General features: G+C 42.8%; 3 protein-coding genes across 8 annotated transcripts; all 3 read left to right on the top strand.

Annotated features, from left to right (window-relative positions):
* Positions 1-110: 110 nt before the first annotated feature.
* Positions 111-4,394, top strand: LOC129826376 (transcobalamin-2-like). Of its 3 annotated transcripts, none has more exons than XM_055887044.1 (10): positions 111-200; positions 388-455; positions 1,400-1,592; positions 2,098-2,267; positions 2,398-2,550; positions 2,726-2,895; positions 3,010-3,188; positions 3,292-3,468; positions 3,653-3,771; positions 3,956-4,394. In XM_055887044.1, the coding sequence occupies exons 2-10, from the start codon at positions 398-400 to the stop codon at positions 4,015-4,017; spliced, it is 1,281 nt and encodes a 426-aa protein (XP_055743019.1). In that variant the 5' UTR covers positions 111-200; positions 388-397; the 3' UTR covers positions 4,018-4,394. The 3 variants fall into 3 exon arrangements, with proteins under 3 accessions (XP_055743019.1, XP_055743021.1, XP_055743018.1); XM_055887046.1 differs by having other exon boundaries at positions 112-200; positions 3,010-3,184; positions 3,288-3,468; positions 3,653-3,753; XM_055887043.1 differs by having other exon boundaries at positions 113-200; positions 3,010-3,184; positions 3,288-3,468.
* A 276-nt stretch (positions 4,395-4,670) lies between these two features.
* On the top strand, positions 4,671-15,029 carry dguok (deoxyguanosine kinase). 4 transcript variants are annotated; one of them, XM_055887050.1, is made up of 7 exons: positions 4,671-5,230; positions 6,614-6,723; positions 6,938-7,116; positions 7,228-7,375; positions 7,568-7,683; positions 8,197-8,272; positions 14,008-15,029. In XM_055887050.1, exons 1-7 carry the CDS (start codon positions 4,963-4,965, stop codon positions 14,032-14,034), a joined length of 924 nt encoding a protein of 307 aa, XP_055743025.1. In that variant the 5' UTR covers positions 4,671-4,962; the 3' UTR covers positions 14,035-15,029. The 4 variants fall into 4 exon arrangements, with proteins under 4 accessions (XP_055743025.1, XP_055743024.1, XP_055743023.1 ...); XM_055887049.1 differs by having other exon boundaries at positions 4,672-5,230; positions 6,941-7,116; positions 8,197-8,296; XM_055887048.1 differs by having other exon boundaries at positions 4,672-5,230; positions 8,197-8,296.
* A 99-nt stretch (positions 15,030-15,128) lies between these two features.
* LOC129826377 (nodal homolog 2-A-like) lies at positions 15,129-18,584 on the top strand. Its single transcript, XM_055887047.1, has 3 exons — positions 15,129-16,364; positions 16,997-17,814; positions 17,923-18,584. The coding sequence occupies exons 1-3, from the start codon at positions 16,073-16,075 to the stop codon at positions 18,073-18,075; spliced, it is 1,263 nt and encodes a 420-aa protein (XP_055743022.1). The 5' UTR covers positions 15,129-16,072; the 3' UTR covers positions 18,076-18,584.
* Positions 18,585-20,363: the final 1,779 nt, after the last annotated feature.

Below are 20,363 nucleotides of genomic sequence, written 5' to 3'. Positions count from 1 at the left end.
AGCAAAAAAAAACACTCGTTGACGTTCTAGAAAAGAAGTGAGCACTCGCTTCTGGGACTTGTAGTTGCAAAGGGAAAATATGTTGTAGTTTATCAAATCACAGGTCATGTGACTCGACCATAAGAGCGATGTCAACATAAAATCAGTTTGTACCGAAGTCTGTACCCAAACGCTTTCACAAGGACAAGTTCGCTCTACAGGTAAGTGACGTATATCTTGATCATTACAAGAAGATTAGTAATGTGTGAAATGTAATGTTTGGGATAGGTAATCTGTGCCAACAACAACAACAATAAGGTAGGGATGGACATTGCATGTTATTTTCACTTCATAGTTGGCTACTGAACTTAAATCTATTGAGACCAACTATGTTTTATTCCTCTATAGGTTGGTCAGAATGTATACCCTATACATTCTTAGTGGACTGCTGGCACTGGTTGCAAGCAAACCCTGTGGTAACTATAATTTATCCTTGAAACACAATAACACCTGATTGGTAAACATGTGCATGCCTCTGTCTAGGCCTTAGTTTCCTCACAAATGTATTTATTCAAAACAAGTTATTCGAAGAGCCAGTTGGAAAGTATAGAGGTGGACCACGTACCAATTCATTCACTGGCAGTACTGTCAATGATTTTGCAATGGATTATTGGATGAGTCTGAATAGATAATCCACAACCCCTCTTGTTGAACAAATCTACTGTGACGCAAATAATCTCACGTGTGTCCTGTCACCTCTGCTCTGTTGATGTTCTGTAATTTGATGCACAGAATGTATTTCATGTTGCTAAGGTGTTCTTATCAGTACATATGTCTATGTCAGTGCCTGCAAAACCCCACTGGCACTGGGCAGAATCTCAATTGCATACTCCTTGTGTCCTTTAGCCTCCTTAAAACCCATTGGAGGAGATCAGAGAAGAGGGACCTCTGGTTTCTCATCCAATGGGTTTTGAGAAGGAGGTGAGGAGTGTGCACTTGAGATTCTCTCTGAGCCGGTTGTACTTGTCATGTGTCAATTACATCAAGGTGACCTTTGGAGAAGGCATACTTAGGACACATTGGCTGCCTTGTGGAAATTCCTTTTGGTTATTAAGTTGCTACGGTCTTTGCTTCTCCATTGTGTGTGCATGATTGCTGATACAGCACAGGAAACACACTGGCTGTGCAATGCTTTGACCTCGATGACACTATATGATCTCAGTGAACACACAGCAGGTCTTTTGTAGTCTTACTGTGGGTTTATTAGTCATATCTCTTACAGAGCATCTCTTTGGTAACATTGGAAGTTATCCTTGGTCAAGTTATTTAACTTGTGGTTATGCTAAATGTGAAGTTATTTTACTTCCATACTGCATCATTTTTGTGTTGCTTCAGTTTTCAATCTGTATTGTGTGTCCAGATCCTGTAGGATCAGAGCCTGGTGAGCTGCTCCTCTCACTCAATAAGAATCTGCTGCGTTCTCTGGAGGATGAAGGAACGTCCCCCAATCCCAGTGTGCACCTGGCCCTGCGGCTGTCCACTCACCACAACCTTGGCATGGAGAGTGATCACCTGAAAGCACTTAAAACAGATTTACACAATGACATTGAGAGGTAAAATAGCATGTTTATAAAGCCCTTCTTAATAAGTGCAAACATAATTTTATATATTCCATGTCTTAAAAATGACATGCAGTGTGTTTATTCAATTTCTTGTTTTCAGTTACAATTGATACTTCAAATGGCCACTGGACTATTTACATTGACACTGCTGCTACTCGCTGTTTATTATCACCCCTACCTACATGTATAAATTACCTCGACTAATCTGTACCCCTGCACATTGACTCGGTATCAGTACCCCCTGCATATAGCCTCGTTATTTTATTGTTTTACTTTGTATTATTTTTTTAACTTTTAGTTTATTTGGTAAATGTTTTTTTTTACTCTTCTTGAACTGCACTGTTGGTTAAGGGCTTGTAAGTAAGCATTTCACAGTAAGGTCTACACTTGTATTTGGAGCATGTGACAAATAGTTTGATTTAAGATTATATTGAATAATCTTTACCCTTCAAAAACCTTCAGTCTCTCTGCCTTACCCTGTATCCTCTCCTTTCAGCTCTCTGGCCAACAGCCAGCCAGTGGTGGGTCTCCTGGCCCTGTACACTCTGGCCCTGAAGGCCTCCTGCTACGACCTCAACACCCTGACCTTCACTGTCAATCAGAGGAGCGAGACCCTGCTGACTCATCTCAAGAGACAGATGGAACTGGAGAAAGACCACATTGCCTGTAAGCCTCCTCATTCCTCCATCTGCCTCTACCATATTTGTTAATGCTCTGTAAAATGTCTGCCATTCTTTGTTTGTTCTCAGTTGCTGTTAATTATTTTGTCTGCTATGTCTGTCTTTCTCTGCTGCAGTCAGCCAGCGTCCTCTGACTAACTACTACCAGTATTCTCTGGGCGTGCTGGCACTGTGTGTGAGTGGAGTTAGAGTCAACTCTCACGTCAGCAACAAGCTCATCAGGGCTGTAGAGCATGGACATATAAAACATGAAGCCTCTGATAGTATTGGTAAGTCTGACCTTGGAATTTCAGTAGCATCTCCCTACTCTGAATTGTTTTTTCTATAGTTAAGCTGTTTAAAAATGTATTCACTCACACTGGCTCCCTCCCAATTAGATTCTATATAGGTGATTTCATGGAGATGACGCTATACCCTTGCTTCATCCCCTCTGTCCTTTTTTAGACACGTTTGCCATGGCTGGGATGGCCCTGCAGTGCCTGAAGGAGTCTGACACCCAGGTGCAGGATGCAGCTCTGGACAAAGCCCTGGACCTCATCAAGCTGAAGCTACTGGACTCCAAGCGGGCTGATGGTCACATGGGCAATGAGTTCAGCACAGGTCTGGCAGTGCAGGTAAGGACTGGGCCACTTCCCCTCTCGAGGCCTATATTAACATGTGCAGCATTTAAGTAAATGACTGATTGGTGCAATACAAGCATTTCGCATGCCAATAACATGGTGTCCCAGGCCCTGCTGGCGATGGGCAGCCAGGTGCAGGAGTGTGCTAGCTCCATGGAAGCCATGAGGTCAGATGTGAGGAAGGGAACCTATCTCAATCCCATGGCCATGTCCCAAACTCTGCCTGCTCTCCAGCAGAAATCCTACCTGCAAGTCAAGGGCAAGGAGTGCCGCAATGAGGATGGCAAGTGCTGCATTATCACCTAACTAAATAGTGGTCAATCTGTTTTTGAGGTGTGAGCCTCCTCACTCTGTATGACTCTGCTTTGTGTGGTTTTCCTCTGCAGACAGCCTGGTCCTGGAGGTCAGGGAGCCAGTGACAGTGTTACAGAGTCATACCAACGTAGCCCTGAAGGTGGAGGTGGTCAAATCGCATGGGGCATCTGCTATCTATTCTGTGGATGTGCCAACGGGCACCTCGTTGGTTGATGCCCTTGAACTCCTTCAAAAGAACAACATTGACTTCACGTGAGTTAATGGGGCGCTTCTGTTGTTTTTTTGGTTCCAAATGTTTACTTTTTGGTGAGCTAATTTGTCTTGTATAAAAAAAACTTTATATAACTTCCCAATGTTGTGAATAGCTTGAAGTGTCCCATCATAAGTAGAACATTATGAATTGTCCTCCTTGCTTCATCCCCTGCCTACACTGCAGGTTTGAGAAGGAGACCAGCCTTTGGGGACCTTTCCTGAGTGTGGTGAATGGGGAACGGGCTAGACAGACCGACCGCAGATACTGGCAACTCTCCTCAGACGGTAACACTCTCAGGCAGGGTGAGAACACAGAGGGTTATGTGGCATAGTCAACACACAAACAAATGCACATGCAAAAGATAACTTTCCTATGTCGTTTACTAGTTATTACTCAACAATACAATTTAATGTCTTAACTGCTTTGATCTAAACATTGATTTTCTCACTACTGTGACTAAAAATCAATGATTTGTTTCTCTATTAGGTATCAAAGATTTCAAGATTGAGACAGCTCAACAGATCACCATCAAAAACACCAGATACTGAGAATCAAAATGTGTGAATCACAGTGATTGACAAATGTGTCATGTCAAATTATCTGATGGGAAAGCAATCCAGCTCAAAAATGTGCTTTGTACTGTATGACATTTTAGGAGTAAGACATCTGAGATTTTAGGATCCTCAAAGGTTTGCAACATCTTTTATGGACTTGATTCTGTCCCCTGGGGAGTGAAAATTCGCTGTTAATTTTAGCAGAGACAATCGACTCGCTAAATAGATTTTTACTTCTACCTCTATGGATTATTTTACTACACACATTGTGAGTTCACATTTTATAGAGAATATAATGGCCTTGTTATACCTATCTGTTAAATGTGTGGTTTGAATGTTTTTGCATTTGAATAAATAACATGATAAATTTGTCTGCTTTATTTTGCCAGTTGTTACAGAAATATGATAGCAAAATATCCAGACATTTTAGCTGTATTGTCTTAAGGTTTGGGATAGGCAGTGTTACCAAAAAAAAGTAGGCTGAGCCTATCCTCCAGTCCTTGGTATTAGTAAATAATTATGATAAAGTGGAGATGAGAATGAAATAAACTTAAATCACGTCCCCACCCTTGCATTTCACACCCAGGAGCAACAGCAGGTGGCAGTAGCTATGCACCAGCTAAGATTATTTATTTTTAACTCGACAACCGGAAATGCAGGGCTGCTGTCCAAAACATCCGGCTTTAGCAAGCGTGTGACATTGAGACGTCTGAGAAGCCAAAAATAAATAAAACGCAGCCTTTAGAGCATTAATTAAACTTGTATGGCGGCGCTGTAGACTATATTTTAATGTAATGCTGTTCAAATCATGCCTCTTGTGTATGTTATTTAATGGTCGAACTTGGCATTGATTTCTTGTGACAGCTACTAGCTAGCTAACGTTACTGTAGGCCTAAACAGTTTGACCTAACCATAGCTAGCCATCTGGTCACTAATGTCATGTACTCATTCTACCGGTTCATGGTGTTGAATCTGATTTCCCACTGTAAAAACCTCACAGTCTCGTTGCGATATATCGGATCGGTTCAGAAGGTTAAGCGGCATTTTTTGAGAACCCGCAGAGACGAAAATCCAGTGCCTCTCTACTCAACAATGGCGAGAAGGGCGACCAACCTCTGCCTGTTGCGCTCACCACACTGCCATTCAAGCACCGGGCCAATGGACGACATTAACCGAGTTAAGAGGGTCTCTATTGAAGGCAACATTGGTAAGCGTGAGCATGATTTTCAGGCAGTTGGAGTAAACTAGAGGTGACAAGAGTAGAGTATTGACTTGAGGAAGTTGATCGTGGAGAAGATGGCGGAAACTGAGGTTTTGTTTGAAACTGTTAGTGAGTCCGGTGAAGCTAATAGTACAGAAAGTGACAATGAGTGGCGAAGAAAAGGGGAAACAAAAGAAGTAATGCTGTGGTGTAAAATAGGAAACCACTAGACTTTTTGTTGTCAGAGTGAGGGTTTTGGATCAATGCTACTTGGGAAATCCGTTTAACGTCTCAAGGAAAATCTGGAATGTGTGTTGGAGGAAAGTGTGGAGTCGGTGAGAGTCACCGGAAGTGGTCGTATTTAGATTTTTTTTTGTGTGTCTGCCGAGCAGAAGAAGCGTACTTTAAGACTCAAAAAGATATAGGAGTGGAATATTTCCTGTATGGATTTTCGTAGCCAGGCGCATATCAAGGGAGTTTTTTTCTATGGTGCCGCAAGAAAAAGGCAGAGGATATTACTGAAGACATCGATGGAGTGGTTGGTTCACGTCGACTGACCTGTATGGTGGATGGAAAAAATGAATTCACTTCATCCATGCTACTGTTCTTTGAGGAAGTCTCTCCCTTCTCAATTAAAGTTAAGATTCATGAGATACCCTGTAAGAGCTTTTGTGCACGCGCCCCTTCAGTGTCATGCATGTAAAATATTTGGTCATGTGTGTAGAAGGGAAGAGTATCTATGTCAGATGGAGTGAAATGCTGCAACTGTAAAGGTGAACATGCCCCTGAATTCCTGGAGTGCCCTGTTAGGGTGAAGGCGAATGAGGTGGCAAGGGTAAGGAGTGTCCAGCGTGTCTCCTATCTAGAGGCGGTGAGAAGAACAAGTGGCAGGGAAGAAACAATGGTAGTATAGCCACCACAACCAGTGAAGGGTTCTCATCAACTGAGGGATTGTGAAATGCTACATGTTAAAAAGGTGGACTTGATATTATTTATTGCAATGGTCATAAACTGTACAGCACAAGCGGAGAAGAAGTCTAAGAACTGGAATCATTGTGAATGCCACTGAACGTTTTTTTGGGTCTTCGTGATCCGAGGCCGTGCAAGAATTCCTGTCGGTGAATGTACTGCCATCACAGGCCCCTGAGCCTGTGTAGGGATGTATTTTGGAGTGGACTGTGACTGAAGAAGTGGGTTGGGTTTTCTTAGTTGATGTGTTTTATTTTGTATGATGATGTTTTCCCCCTTTCCCGCAATGTTTTTTTTGGTGTGTTATTCAATATTCAATGCACCATTAAGGTTGGATGCCAACCGCCGTTAAACCCCATCGAAGAAGAGTATTGACTTGTCTGGTTTGGTGATGCTGTTCTTGTTCTACGCCACCTTCAGCGGTAGGAAAGTCGACTTTCGCGCAACTCCTGCAGTTTGCTGGCCAAGACTGGGAAGTGGTTCCTGAGCCCGTGGGGAAATGGCAGAGCGTTGAGAGTGGGTCTTCACAAGTAAGTTAATCACCAATGTTGACAGCTTATGAATATGGATCATGAATGGTCACTTATTCATATGCCATATTATTAAAGATAGTTTACATTCAGTCTCCTTAAATTAAATGTTGTTAGCTACACAATCAATAAGAGAGACGGGCTGGGGAAAATCCTTGTTTATTGTATCTATTATCTAATTGCTTGGTCACTCTTTTCTGGCCCATCTCATCAGCAGAAGGTCAGTAACCTGTTGGATATGATGTACCAGGACCCTCAGCGCTGGTCCTACACCTTTCAGACCAACTCCTGCATGAGCCGCATGCGCACCCAGCTGCAGCCACCACCAGCACGCCTGCTCAGAGCAGAGGGCGTCCCTGTGCAGGTCTTTGAGCGCTCTGTGTACAGTGATAGGTAAGAGGATGGGGAGTTGGCAATATGTTGATACTGCTTCTTGATTGTTTGTGCAGCTGTGCCCATGCTGCCCGTCTCCATTGCCTCCCCATACACATTTCATTTCTTCAGGTATGTATTTGCCCTGAACATGTTTGAGCTGGGCTGCATCAACTCTACAGAGTGGGCTGTCTACCAGGACTGGCATTCCTTCCTGGTGGAACAGTTTGGCCGTCAGGTGGAACTGGAGGGCATAATTTACCTCCGAGCCCCCCCACAGGTACAGCCTTACATTCACTCTAGTATAAGTTGCTTTTATCAAGGGTGACTCACAAGCCGTACAGCATTTCCTAAATATAATTAAATATGAGTACAACATGCGAGTACTACTCCGCCGAAGGTTTTGGGAGGTCACAGTTGATGTTTTGTAGTAGATTGTGTAAGGTTTGGATTGTGTTTGTGTTCCTGTCAGAAGTGTATGGAGCGTCTGGGACAACGGGGGCGGGTGGAGGAGAAAGGAGTGCAGCTAGACTACCTGGAGAAACTACACACCCAGCATGAGAGGTGGCTCATAGACAAGAGCACTAAGTGAGTACACAACATGTTTTGACAAACTAACATATCCCGTTGTTCCATTCAGATTGTTTTTATTATGTGAGATTTCCCTTGATTGTTATCTTATACTTATAAAGTGATGATGCTAAGATCTTTTGAGGTATGTCTCCCGGGTGGCGCAGTGGTCTAGGGCACTGCATCGCAGTGCTAGCTGCGCCACCAGAGTCTCTGGGTTCACGCCCAGGCTCTGTCGCAGCCGGCCGCAACCGGGAGGTCCGTGGGGCGACGCACAATTGGCATAGCGTCGTCCGGGTTAGGGGTTAGGGAGGGATTGGCCGGTAGGGATATCCTTGTCTCAGTATGTAAAAAAAAAAATAAAGTAATAAAATGTATGCACTCTACTGTAAGTCGCTCTGGATAAGAGCGTCTGCTAAATGACTAAAATGTAAATTTATTGTTGAATTTGCAGCAATGGTCAGTGTAATTCTGAAGGTTCTCGGTGTTGTAATGGTCAGTGTTTCATGCAGTGACTTTCTCTCTCCCTAGGCTGCACTTTGAGCGGTTGACCCGGGTGCCTGTATTGGTGCTGGATGCCAGTCTAGAGTTTGAGGAGGACCCTAAGGTATGGGCCAAATTTATCACACAGGTATGTGACAAAAAAAAATCTGCTTTCATGCACAACTACACACACATGCCAATACCTACCTCTTGGTCTGAAGGTTGTACCACAGTTTGACAGTCATATCTAGATGGGATACGGCTTTTGTCAAATTTGATGTCAAAATATATTTTTGGTGCGTTTTCGCCAACCCTAACCCATTTCCTAACCTTTAACTAAGTCTCCTAACCTGCTATGTTAATTCTACTTGAAAATAAAGGAGAGCCGCACTCTCTAGGAGCTCAAATGCAATCATTTTATATCCAACGTTTCAACAGACAAGCTGTCTTCATCAGGGTATAATCACAAACACTGCGGGATGACTCATTTATTTAGTGTCAAAAGACACACAGGTGTCTAATCATGGCCAAGAGTGGCCTAATATCATTGGTTAATTCTCAAATATTTAAATGGCATACAAAGAACAGTATACAAAAAACAAATGGATAGCATACGATCATAGATTAATTTTATACTACACAAGCTTACAAACAATTACAATGGCAAAGTCACAATAATCACAAGAATGGCTTCAGATCAAAGTCTACGTTGAGACCGAAGGGAGCAAGGGTCTTTAAGTTAAAGATCCAGGCAGCCTCTCGTTTTAACAACAAATTATCAAGGTCACCCCCTCTCCTAGGGAGGGTGACATGTTCAATGCCAATATAACGCAGAGATGAAATCGAGTGTCCTGCCTCCAAAAAGTGGGCCGCAACTGGGTAAGTCAAGTTTTTGCACCTTATGGTGCTACGATGCTCCGAGATACGTACTTTTAATTTGCGCTTTGTTTTACCCACAATTTTTACCACAAGGACAAGTTATAAGATAAATAACTGCCTTAGTGGAGCACGTAATAACACCTTTGATTGGGATCGTTTTCCCTGTTTGTGGGTGTTTGAAGGATCTGCATTTATAAGTGCCATTGCATAGAGCACAGCCATTACACTTGTAATTTCCATCCAGTAGGGGCGCAAATAGACGTTCAGGAATATCTTGGTGGTAAATCAGTGTACCAATTGGTCTCTGAGATTTCTGCCCCGCGAGAATACGACCAAGGGAAGGTCTGAAAACACATTACCGAGACTATCATCGGATTTTAGAATGTGCCAATGTTTGTGAACGATTCACTTAATTTGTTCAGAGCACTTTGAATAGCGGGTAGTTAGAATGTGTCTTTTTGCGAGACTGCCCTTAAGGTCATGTTTTGTTTAGAATTTTCTAAATGGCAATATTAATCTGATAATTTTTGTACCCCCTCTCCTTGGTGTCTTTGCGTCTCAGCCATATTTCTGTCGAAATCTGATAGTTTTTTGCAAATTCTTTTGATTCGACAGAATTGGCTGTAGGGCAAACTATTTTTCAAGGGAAGTGGGTGACAACTGTCAGCCCTCAACAAACTGTTACGATCAGTAGGTTTCCTGTAAAGATCAGTGTATAGAACATTATTTTCACACAAGATCAGAAGATCAAGAAAACTGATTTGACGTGTATCAGATTGCATAGTAAATCTCAAATGTTCAGAACAGGAGTTAAGGAAAGCATGGAATGCCTGGAGCTGTTTTGCATCACCCCTCCATAGAACAAAAATATCATCAATATACCGTTTCCAAATAATGCTGTTAGGCAAGAAAACATTAATGAGAGGATTGAAGGATTGAAAGGATTGGATTGAAAAAAGACTTTGTCAATCTAACAAACATACAAATTAGCATAGTTAGGAGCCATGGGGGATCCCATAGCAGTACCCTTCGTCTGAATAAAGAAATAATTTAGAAACATGAAATAGTTGTGTGTGAGTACTATTTCAGCCAATGTTATAATGCATTCACTGGAAGGTAGTTTATTAGGGTCACGTTGCAGAAGAAAATGTTCCACAGCTTCAATACCGCCCTCGTGTGGAATATGTGTATAACGACTCAACATCAAAAGTAACTAACAAGGTATTCTCAGGGAGAGGATCAAGAGATTCAATGATCGAGATCATACTACTGGTTTCCTTTACAAAGGAGGGGAGCTGTTCTGCGAGTGGTCTAATAAAAAAAAGTCAACAGAAGTAGATAGAGGGGCCGTTACTGCATCAATGCCCGCTACAATAGGGCGCCCTGGAGGTTTTGTAACATTCTTGTGTAATTTCGGCAAAGTATAGAAAGTGGCAATTTTAGGGTGTTGAATAGCCAAAAAGTAATGTTCTTTATTGGTTATCTGACCAGAACTTAAATACCCATCTAGGACAGTAAAAACAGTATTCCGAAATTGGAAAGTAGGGTCACTTCTGAGTTTCTTGTAAAATGTGTTGTCAAGCAGCTGTCTATGACACTCATTTACATAAGCTGTCCTATCCATGAGTACAACCGACCCACCCTTATCAGCAGGACGAATAAGGACTGAGGTATCGGATTGTAAATCAAGCAAAGCTTGTTTTTCATCCTTAGGTAAATTATGGAAAGATTTGGACTCCTGTTTGTTCTTAAGGAGATGAGCAACATCTTTTTCAACAAGTCTGCCATATGTCTCGATAGAGTGATTGCGATTGGCTGGAGGTACAAAATAACTGTTGCTTCTAAAAGGAGTCGGAGTATGTGCAGGTGAGCAACATACTGGTTCAATAGAAATATCAGGATCAGGGGAGCTAAAGTATTCCCTTAAACGGATGTTTCTAAAAAACTTAACATGTCTACCTTAACATCAAAGTCGTTGCACTGGGTCGTAGGCACAAAAGATAACCCTTTATTAAGCAAAGAGACATGGGCAGGGCTCAATATCTTGCTTGATAAATTAAAGACACTCAGTCCCGTGGGTTCTGGGACCGTGAAGGGTCACTTCACACGGGGGTACAAAAATGATCAGATTAATATTGCCATTGAGAAAATTCTAAACAAAACGAGACATGACCTTAAGGGCAGTCTCGCAAAAAGACGCATTCTTGCATTCTAACTACCCGCTATTCAAAGTGCTCTGAACAAATTAAGGGAATCGTTCACAAACATTGGCACATTCTAAAATCCGATGATAGTCTCGGTAATGTGTTTTCAGACCTTCCCTTGGTCGTATTCTCGCGGGGCAGAAATCTCAGAGACCAATTGGTACACTGATTTACCACCCCAAGATATTCCTGAACAACGTCTATTTGCGCCCCTACTGGATGGAAATTACAAGTGTAATGGCTGTGCTCAATGTAATGGCACTTATAAATGCAGATCCTTCAAACACCCACAAACAGGGAAAACGATCCCAATCAAAGGTGTTATTACGTGCTCCACTAAGGCAGTTATTTATCTTATAACTTGTCCTTGTGGTAAAAATTGTGGGTAAAACAAAGCGCAAATTAAAAGTACGTATCTCGGAGCATCGTAGCACCATAAGGTGCAAAAACTTGACTTACCCAGTTGCGGCCCACTTTTTGGAGGCAGGACACTCGATTTCATCTCTGCGTTATATTGGCATTGAACATGTCACCCTCCCTAGGAGAGGGGGTGACCTTGATAATTTGTTGTTAAAACGAGAGGCTGCCTGGATCTTTAACTTAAAGACCCTTGCTCCCTTCGGTCTCAACGTAGACTTTGATCTGAAGCCATTCTTGTGATTATTGTGACTTTGCCATTGTAATTGTTTGTAAGCTTGTGTAGTTTAAAATGAATCTATGATCGTATGCTATCCATTTGTTTTTTGTATGCTGTTCTTTGTATGCCATTTAAATATTTGAGAATTAACCAATGATATTAGGCCACTCTTGGCCATGATTACAGACACCTGTGTGTCTTTTGACACTATATAAATGAGTCATCCCGCAGTGTTTGATTATACCCTGATAAAGACAGCTTGTCTATCGAAACGTTGGATATAAAATGTTTGCATTTGAGCTCCTAGAGAGTACGGCTCGTTTATTTTCAAGTTCTCTATTCCGCTAGCCAGCACCTCGCCTAAATAGGTGTGCGTTTATTTTTATACTTACCTGCTGTAGAAGTTCTTTTAAACCTGCTACGAAAAGTCAATATTGGGCTTTCGACTCTGTCAATCACCGTATTCTTATCGGCAGACTCAATAGCCTTGGTTTCTCAAATGACTGCCTCGCCTGGTTCACCAACTACTTCGCAGACAGTTCAGTGTGTCAAATTGGAGGGCATGTTGTCCGGACCTCTGGCACTCTCTATGGGGGTACCACAGGGTTCAATTCTCGGGCCGACTCTTTTCTCTGTATATATCAATGATGTCTCTCTTGCTGCGGGCGATTCCCTGATCCACCTCTATGCAGACGACACCATTCTGTATACTTCTGGCCCTTCCTTGGACACTGTGCTAACTAACCTCCAAACGAGCTTCAATGCCATACAACACTCCTTCCGTGGCCTCCAACTGCTCTTAAACGCTAGTAAAACCAAATGCATGATTTTCAACCGTTCGTTGCCCGCACGACTAGCATCACTACCCTGGACGGTTCTGACCTAGAACATGTGGACAACTACAAATACCTAGGTGTCTGGCTAGACTGTAAAGTCTCCTTCCAGACTCATATTAAACATCTCCAATCCAAAATCAAATCTAGAATCGGCTTTCTATTTCGCAACAAAGCCTCCTTCATTCACGCCGCCAAACTTACCCTAGTAAAACTGACTATCCTACCGATCCTCGACTTCGGCGATGTCATCTACAAAATAGCTTCCAATACTCTACTCAGCGAACTGGATGCAGTCTATCACAGTGCCAACCGTTTTGTTACCAAAGCCCCTTATGCCACCCACCACTGCGATCTGTATGCTCTAGTCGGCTGGCCCTCGCTACATATTCGTCGCCAGACCCACTTGCTCCAGGTCATAAGTCTTTCCTAGGTAAAGCTCCGCCTTATCTCAGCTCACTGGTCACGATAACAACACCCACCCGTAGCACGCACTCTAGCAGGTATATCTCACTGGTCATCCCCAAAGCCAACACCTACTTTGGCTACCTTTCCTTCCAGTTCTCTGCTGCCAGTGACTGGAATGAATTGCAAAAATCGCTGAAGCTGGTGACTTATATTTCCCTCACTAACTTTAAACATCAGCTAACCAATCGCTGCAGCTGTACATAGTCCATCTGTGAATAGCCCACCCAATATACCTACCTCATCCCCATATTGTTTTTATTTACTTTTCTGCTCTTTTGCACACCAGTATCTCTACTTGCACATCATCTGCTCATTTATCACTCGTGTTAATCTGCTTAATTGTAATTACTTCGCTACAATGGCATATTTATTGCCTACCTCACACCATTTGCACACACTGTATATAGACTGTCTTTCTTTCTATTGTGTTATTGACTGTACACTTGTTTATTCCATGTGTAACTGTTGTTGTTTGTGTCGCACTGCTTTGCTTTATCTTGGCCAGGTCGCAGTTGTAAATGAGAAGTTGTTCTCAACTAGCTTAACTGCTTAAATAATATTGATAAAAGCTGTATTCCTTCTAGACAAAACCCAGTTTGACCACATGGGGGCACTTATGACAGTCTTGCTGTTGGAAAACTTTTAACTTGGCTTCAAAGACCTGAATTTCTACCTTTTTTGTTTGTCTTCAATATTAGTAAGGTGCTAATATGTCTTGATGTTTTCACATTTGAATATTTCTGATGTCTTGTGTGTTTGATATGAAGTATTTATTGGAGTTGTATGAGGTTGTTTGATATATTGGGTTCTTGGTGGTCTCTTATTTCCCTCTACTTAGGTGAAGGACTTCTTCAGTGGACTATGACGTACAGTCAGTTGTGCGGTTATGAACTCCATGGGATCAAGATATCTGCAACCATTTGGACCTCAGTCAGTATATGGCATTTACAAATGTAAACTTGCAACTGTTCTGTCTGATTTATCCCCCACATCCTTTCACTATATCCTCACTTATTTTGGGGTATGTCAAAATTCCAATTGTGGGGTTTCCGTTGGCTAATTACAGATTTCAGTATGCTTTTAACCATGTTTGTTAATATAGAATGAAATCTATATTGGACCATATTCAACATAAATAAAGAAGCCGTTTTTGGATTGTTATCTGGGAACTGTAAAAAAAAGTAGGCCACAATCTGATGCAAATATTGTCTGGTGTTGTAGGAAATTCTAACCAATAAGGAGAGACTTATTTCTTCAAACAATCATACTTTAATATCGATTAATTATTGCAATTATGGAGCTGATCAACGTTAAGAGCCCAACAATACAGGAGGTCTTAGAGTAGACCTAAAAATGGTTCCACCCCTCCCCGGCAGATCAGGGCATCAGAAGCCACCTTGTTTTCTTCTTGTGGCTATGTGTATCGGGTCATAGCGCACAAACAAGTAATGTTAGTTCCGTTACTCCTCTGTTCAAACCAGACTCTGTTCACCTCATATCTCCACACAGCTGTGCCCTTGAAAGATATGAGAAGAACGGGATGGACTGAGACACTGTGGTCACTCTCAGGAGGCAGAGTGAAAAAATGCCTTCAAACAGACAGTGGAAATTTACAGGTTTAAGGCTCGTACAGCACATGTGCATAGAAGTAGTCTGTTACAGATGTTGTTTCTCTATATTGGTTTCGACTTCAATGTTACTTTGGGTATTTAGTTATTTACTTATTCCTGTATTTAAGGTGTCAGTTGCATCCTATTTTAGCTGCTTTGACATGTAATTCAGAATACCGCATCAATAAATATTCTATACACAAATTGTGGATGCATTTTGTAGCCAAATTAATAAATGTAATTAAAGTTGTAGTGGTTTATTTAATTATTTTGTATACCTTTTTTTAGATTTTGTTATTATCGAGTATAAGCTTTATTTACCAATGTCTTTATTTTAACGAAGTATAAATTGGTTCAGATTCACAGTTGACCAATTCAACAACATGCCAAATATTGCTTTGGAAACGTGGACATCGGGTTCGAGAACTAATCTTGGAGGATTTAATAATTCAAACAACTAAAACTAATGTAGGCCTTCGCCAATTTTGAAAGATACGTTTTTCTGGTAAATGTATTACATTCCAAACAGTTAATATTTTCCCACGATCAATGGATCCGATACTTTGGAAAGCATCAATTGCATGGCTTTTACTACCAAATGTAAGTACTTCAATGGGTTTCGATTTCATAATATTGATAGGCAGAAAACCGATAAATAATTGTTTTACTACTGTCGAGAATCTTTGGTCATGCGAGTCTTTCATTAACATTTTCAATTTACTTTTGTTTAATGTAAAAAAAAAAAAAAGCGGCCAGCATGATGCAGGGAACTTTAGTGAACTATTCAATAGTAATGACTATTTAGAAACAAGCACGGGTATACATAATTGGTTAATAAAAACGATGTGTGTCTATTAGTGGAATCTTAATCTGATCTCAATTCCACATGGCTTGTCCGACCTAATGAAAATAGTTTGAAATGTTAACTAATATTACTGTTTTTTAAAGTGTGAAATCAGAAGGGGTTCTAACAGCTAAGATCATACATCAACTAGGAGTATAGTCCTACGACCTAATGAATGTAAATGTCTGGATAGTTTCGAAAGACAATGACCTTGGCTAAATGCTGTCTTGTCGTCCCTCTGATGTGCACTGGGGATCGATCAGAGAGTTGTTAAGATGGCTAGAGTCAAAGGGCAGCTGTCCACTATAAATGCCCTGTCTGGACTTCTGTCTGCTCACAGCATCATTTCAAACCAAGACAAGCTAGAAGGAGGCTGACTAGTTGATGCCATCTTCTCTTTACTTTTCAACGTGACTTAACGCTACAGTGGATAACACCGCTTCTGTCAAATGGAAGGCTTGGCATGGCTCGTCCTTTGCGCGCTCCTCATCTGCTTTTTCAGGCTTGGCAGTTCGGGGAAACTGTCGCACCATTCCCGGCATCACAAGAGCGCACCCGAGTCCAGTTTAGGAAATCAAAATTCGTACCATTCCAACAGGTACCCTCTCTATATGATGCAGCTGTACCGCTCCTTCAAGGCTGCAGACTCCTCACAGTCCACGGCTGTCAACGCCGTCAGTGCAGCCGATGACAGCCACTTACTGCGGCATTCTGACTCAGTCATCAGTCTCATAGCAAAAGGTGGGTATTGGTTTCAGTTTGTGTTAGGCATATTAAAACTTGTTACGCTCTATTGGAAACACTCAGGTTATTCTTATTTTGTTTCGTTGGTTTGGCATTTTGAATTTGCGTTTCAAACATTTTAAGACATTATTGAACTGGCCGTTCAGTTTTACACGTCTTAAACTTGTCACTTTTTGGACCAATAATACGTAGTTTGACGTGTGTATTGTAGTTTACGATAATGTGTTAAGACCTGTAGTTCAAGCAAGCGTCCGAGCCAGGTTAGATCTCTTCACACATGTCCTCTCCATCACTGCCAGCCACTTTGGTTGCAGGGTGTGTTATCTGCGTTTATCAGATCTTCCCTCTTTACAACCCAGAAGTGTCACAATGCTTATTCGACTTTAAAGGTTTTTTTATGTGAGCGGGTGTGTGTATTAGCCCCTCAGACAGCTCTACAAAAGGGGGTTCAATACACATCCTGCTCTCACCCTCTGCTGCCCTCTCCTCCCACTCCCTCCAAAGCTTTGACATTTGTCTAGTAGGCTAGGCCTAGTGGTTTGCTAGTTTGTGGTGACGTGTACGTACGTTTTGTTGATGGTACACTGACAGTATTCAGCTGGTTTGCTGATTTTGTTCGTTTCTTCCAGGTTGCCATCAAGTGGGTGAGAAATGGACCGTCACTTTCGACATGTCCTCCATCTCTGCGACTGACGATGTCCAGCTGTCAGAGCTTCGGGTCAGACTACCAGCTTTCTCCGCCTCCAAGCGCGTCACATTGGACATTTATCACTCGCGAAAGCAGGACTGCGAGTCTGACACTGAAATGTGCAGCGACAAGCGCCTTCTCTTGGGCAGCTTTGGCGCATCGCCCAGTGACACCAAGTCTCCATTGAACGTTTTCAATGTAACAACTCTGCTCAAATATTGGTTGCACCAGGGAGACGCAGTGACGGAGAGTCAAGAAGCAAGAGTTGGAGATGTGATGGAGGAAGATCACGGGAGTGGGGTAGATGGAGAGATCGACATGCCATACATTAAGCATTTTACGCACAGGCGAAGGAAGGTTCACCATCCGACAGCCGAACGGGTTATGATGGTTGTCTTCTCCAAGCACAACCTGCCTCGGGATGGCGAGAGCGCACACACTCTCATCCGTACTGTGGAGCACTCCAAATACGCAATTTTGGACCAAGTCAGCGGTGAAGCTCAAGGGCGACGCCACAAGAGAAACCGAATGGAGAGAGTGCGGATAGCCGGCGGAATTGCAGCGAATGGTACTGGGTCACTGGCTGAATCCGTCCAACGCCTACTATGTCGGAAGGTGGACATGTGGGTAGATTTCGACCAGATCGGCTGGAACGAGTGGATTGTGTATCCAAAGCGCTACAACGCGTTCCGTTGCGAGGGCGAGTGCCCTACTCCGGTGGATGAATCCTTCAGTCCCACCAACCACGCATACATGAAGGTAAGATATGAAAACAAAAACATACCTAAACGTTTCCATTTGGTTTAAGTTCCTATGCATATATGCTCAGTGCAGCTTTCCATAAAATATGCTTATTTTCTTTTTCAGAGCCTGTTGAGACTGTACCATCCGGATCGTGTGGGGTGCACCTCCTGCGTGCCCACGCGCCTCAGCCCGCTGTCCATGCTGTACTATGGTGATGAAGACGTGGTGTTACGGCATCATGAGGACATGATCGTGGAGGAGTGTGGCTGTCACTGATACCCCAGCCATGTCACCTCACCTTGCAACCAAAAATACCACTTATTTAAAACGCTTCACTTAGAATGGCATGTTGTGCGTCATGAAATGACTCTTATTGAAGGTGTCCATCTGATTCAATTTATACTTCAGGCTGTTTGTGGTCTGTAACATGGAAGATACATTTATTTGATACTTACTATATCTTATACAGTCATCTCAGGTGTTCTCATCTGAAACAACAGCATTGCATTTTAGATGTGTCCTTAGATTGAGCCAATGTATTTACTTTATGATAAAAGGTGTACTGTTATTTATTTGAATATTTCAAGAAGAAAGACTTCACTTTTTGGGTCATACTTAGGCTGTACGCATTTATATCGGCAGGGTTTTGGTATTTAAGAAGTTTAAAGGAATATTCTGCCAAAATGGTATCTTACTTGTTATGATTACTTTTTTAGTCACTCATTTATTAAAGATATTTTTGTACATTGAAAAAATATATATATTAAAGCATTTTATTCTGTTCATCGAAGTGTGACATTTATTGATTTAATCCACTTAAGTGAGAAATCTAGGACATTTCAGCATTGTATTGGCCTGAATTCTTGACTGCCCAAAACATATTCTGGGGTGAATTTAAATTGACCAAAAAAATAACCACTTATATTTAATAAAAATGAATGCAAGTCCTTTCAAAGTGATTTAATTTACAAAATTGTAATATTTAGCTCCATTTAATCATTTTAAGTTCTTGCAACAACTTGCCACTTGGCTCCGTTTTTAGAGGATTGTGGGTAATTGAAATTGTTTTGACTTATGACTTTTTTCTTAACATGCATACAACTTGAATCAAATTTACATTTCTATATTAGTGTTAAAAGGTGCAATATGCAGAAATCGCTCTGCCATTTTCTGGTTGCTAAAAATCTAATAGTTTGCCAAATTTTGTGACAAAGAAGCATTCAGAGTGTAGAGAATCATTGTACCATCTAAACCACTGAATATATTTTCAGCTGTTTGAAGCCGGTGTACAAAACCCAAAAGATAGACACAAAAAGGAAACTTAGGAACAGGAGGCATAGAAATAGTACACACAGAATGGATCTACTGCTTCTCATCCTTGCTTTCAATGCGAATGACAGATTGATAACTCAGATTTCTATGTGAATTTGGTCGGGTTTATCAAAAAGTGAGATATTGCAGCTTGTTGTGGAGCATGATTAATACTCTGATGCATCCATGCGTCATGACCAACAAAATCCCCATCAAAATCCTTCAGTTTAAGCTTTAGTTTTTTTGCATGGGCTGCAGCGGTCTAAGGCACTGCATCTCAGTCCCTGGTTCGGATCCAGTCTGTATTACATTCGGCCGTGATTAGGAGTCCCATAGGGTGGCGCACAATTGGCCAAGCGTCGTCCAGGTTTGGCTGGTGTAGGCTGTCATTGAAAATAAGAATTTGTTCTTAACTGACTTGACTAGTTAAATAAATGTAACAAATAAAAAAGTCTCAATCAATCCTCCACATCCCCCTGTCGGCCTTCCGCATCTGCGGTGGAAGGTGGCCGAGCTACACATCCCCGTCGGCCTTCCGCATCTGCGGTGGAAGGTGGCCGAGCTACACATCCCCGTCGGCCTTCCGCATCTGCGGTGGAAGGTGGCCGAGCTACACATCCCCGTCGGCCTTCCGCATCTGCGGTGGAAGGTGGCCGAGCTACACATCCCCGTCGGCCTTCCGCATCTGCGGTGGAAGGTGGCCGAGCTACACATCCCCGTCGGCCTTCCGCATCTGCGGTGGAAGGTGGCCGAGCTACACATCCCCGTCGGCCTTCCGCATCTGCGGTGGAAGGTGGCCGAGCTACACATCCCCGTCGGCCTTCCGCATCTGCGGTGGAAGGTGGCCGAGCTACACATCCCCGTCGGCCTTCCGCATCTGCGGTGGAAGGTGGCCGAGCTACACATCCCCGTCGGCCTTCCGCATCTGCGGTGGAAGGTGGCCGAGCTACACATCCCCGTCGGCCTTCCGCATCTGCGGTGGAAGGTGGCCGAGCTACACATCCCCGTCGGCCTTCCGCATCTGCGGTGGAAGGTGGCCGAGCTACACATCCCCGTCGGCCTTCCGCATCTGCGGTGGAAGGTGGCCGAGCTACACATCCCCCTGTCGGCCTTCCACATTCGCGGTGGAAGGTGACCGAGCTACACATCCCCGTCGGCCTTCCGCATCTGCGGTGGAAGGTGGCCGAGCTACACATCCCCCTGTCGGCCTTCCACATCTGCGGTGGAACGTGGCCGAGCTACACATCCCCCTG

Source organism: Salvelinus fontinalis, chromosome 28, assembly GCF_029448725.1.
Source record: "Salvelinus fontinalis isolate EN_2023a chromosome 28, ASM2944872v1, whole genome shotgun sequence".
NCBI lineage: Eukaryota > Metazoa > Chordata > Actinopteri > Salmoniformes > Salmonidae > Salvelinus > Salvelinus fontinalis.
Note: the sequence above shows the minus strand (reverse complement) of the source record. Positions and strands in the feature narration are given on the sequence as shown.

Excerpts from the sequence above, each read along its gene's own strand:
- dguok (XM_055887048.1), top strand. The coding sequence starts at position 4,963 with ATGTACTCATTCTACCGGTTCATGGTGTTGAATCTGATTTCCCACTGT. Across the intron at positions 6,724-6,937 it reads TTGAGAGTGGGTCTTCACAA|CAGAAGGTCAGTAACCTGTT; the intron begins GTAAGTTAATCA and ends CCATCTCATCAG. Across the intron at positions 8,297-14,007 it reads GGGCCAAATTTATCACACAG|GTGAAGGACTTCTTCAGTGG; the intron begins GTATGTGACAAA and ends CCCTCTACTTAG.
- LOC129826377 (XM_055887047.1), top strand. The coding sequence starts at position 16,073 with ATGGAAGGCTTGGCATGGCTCGTCCTTTGCGCGCTCCTCATCTGCTTT. Across the intron at positions 16,365-16,996 it reads CATCAGTCTCATAGCAAAAG|GTTGCCATCAAGTGGGTGAG; the intron begins GTGGGTATTGGT and ends CGTTTCTTCCAG. Across the intron at positions 17,815-17,922 it reads CCAACCACGCATACATGAAG|AGCCTGTTGAGACTGTACCA; the intron begins GTAAGATATGAA and ends TTTCTTTTTCAG.
- LOC129826376 (XM_055887044.1), top strand. The coding sequence starts at position 398 with ATGTATACCCTATACATTCTTAGTGGACTGCTGGCACTGGTTGCAAGC. Across the intron at positions 456-1,399 it reads GGTTGCAAGCAAACCCTGTG|ATCCTGTAGGATCAGAGCCT; the intron begins GTAACTATAATT and ends TTGTGTGTCCAG. Across the intron at positions 3,189-3,291 it reads TGCCGCAATGAGGATGGCAA|CCTGGTCCTGGAGGTCAGGG; the intron begins GTGCTGCATTAT and ends CTCTGCAGACAG.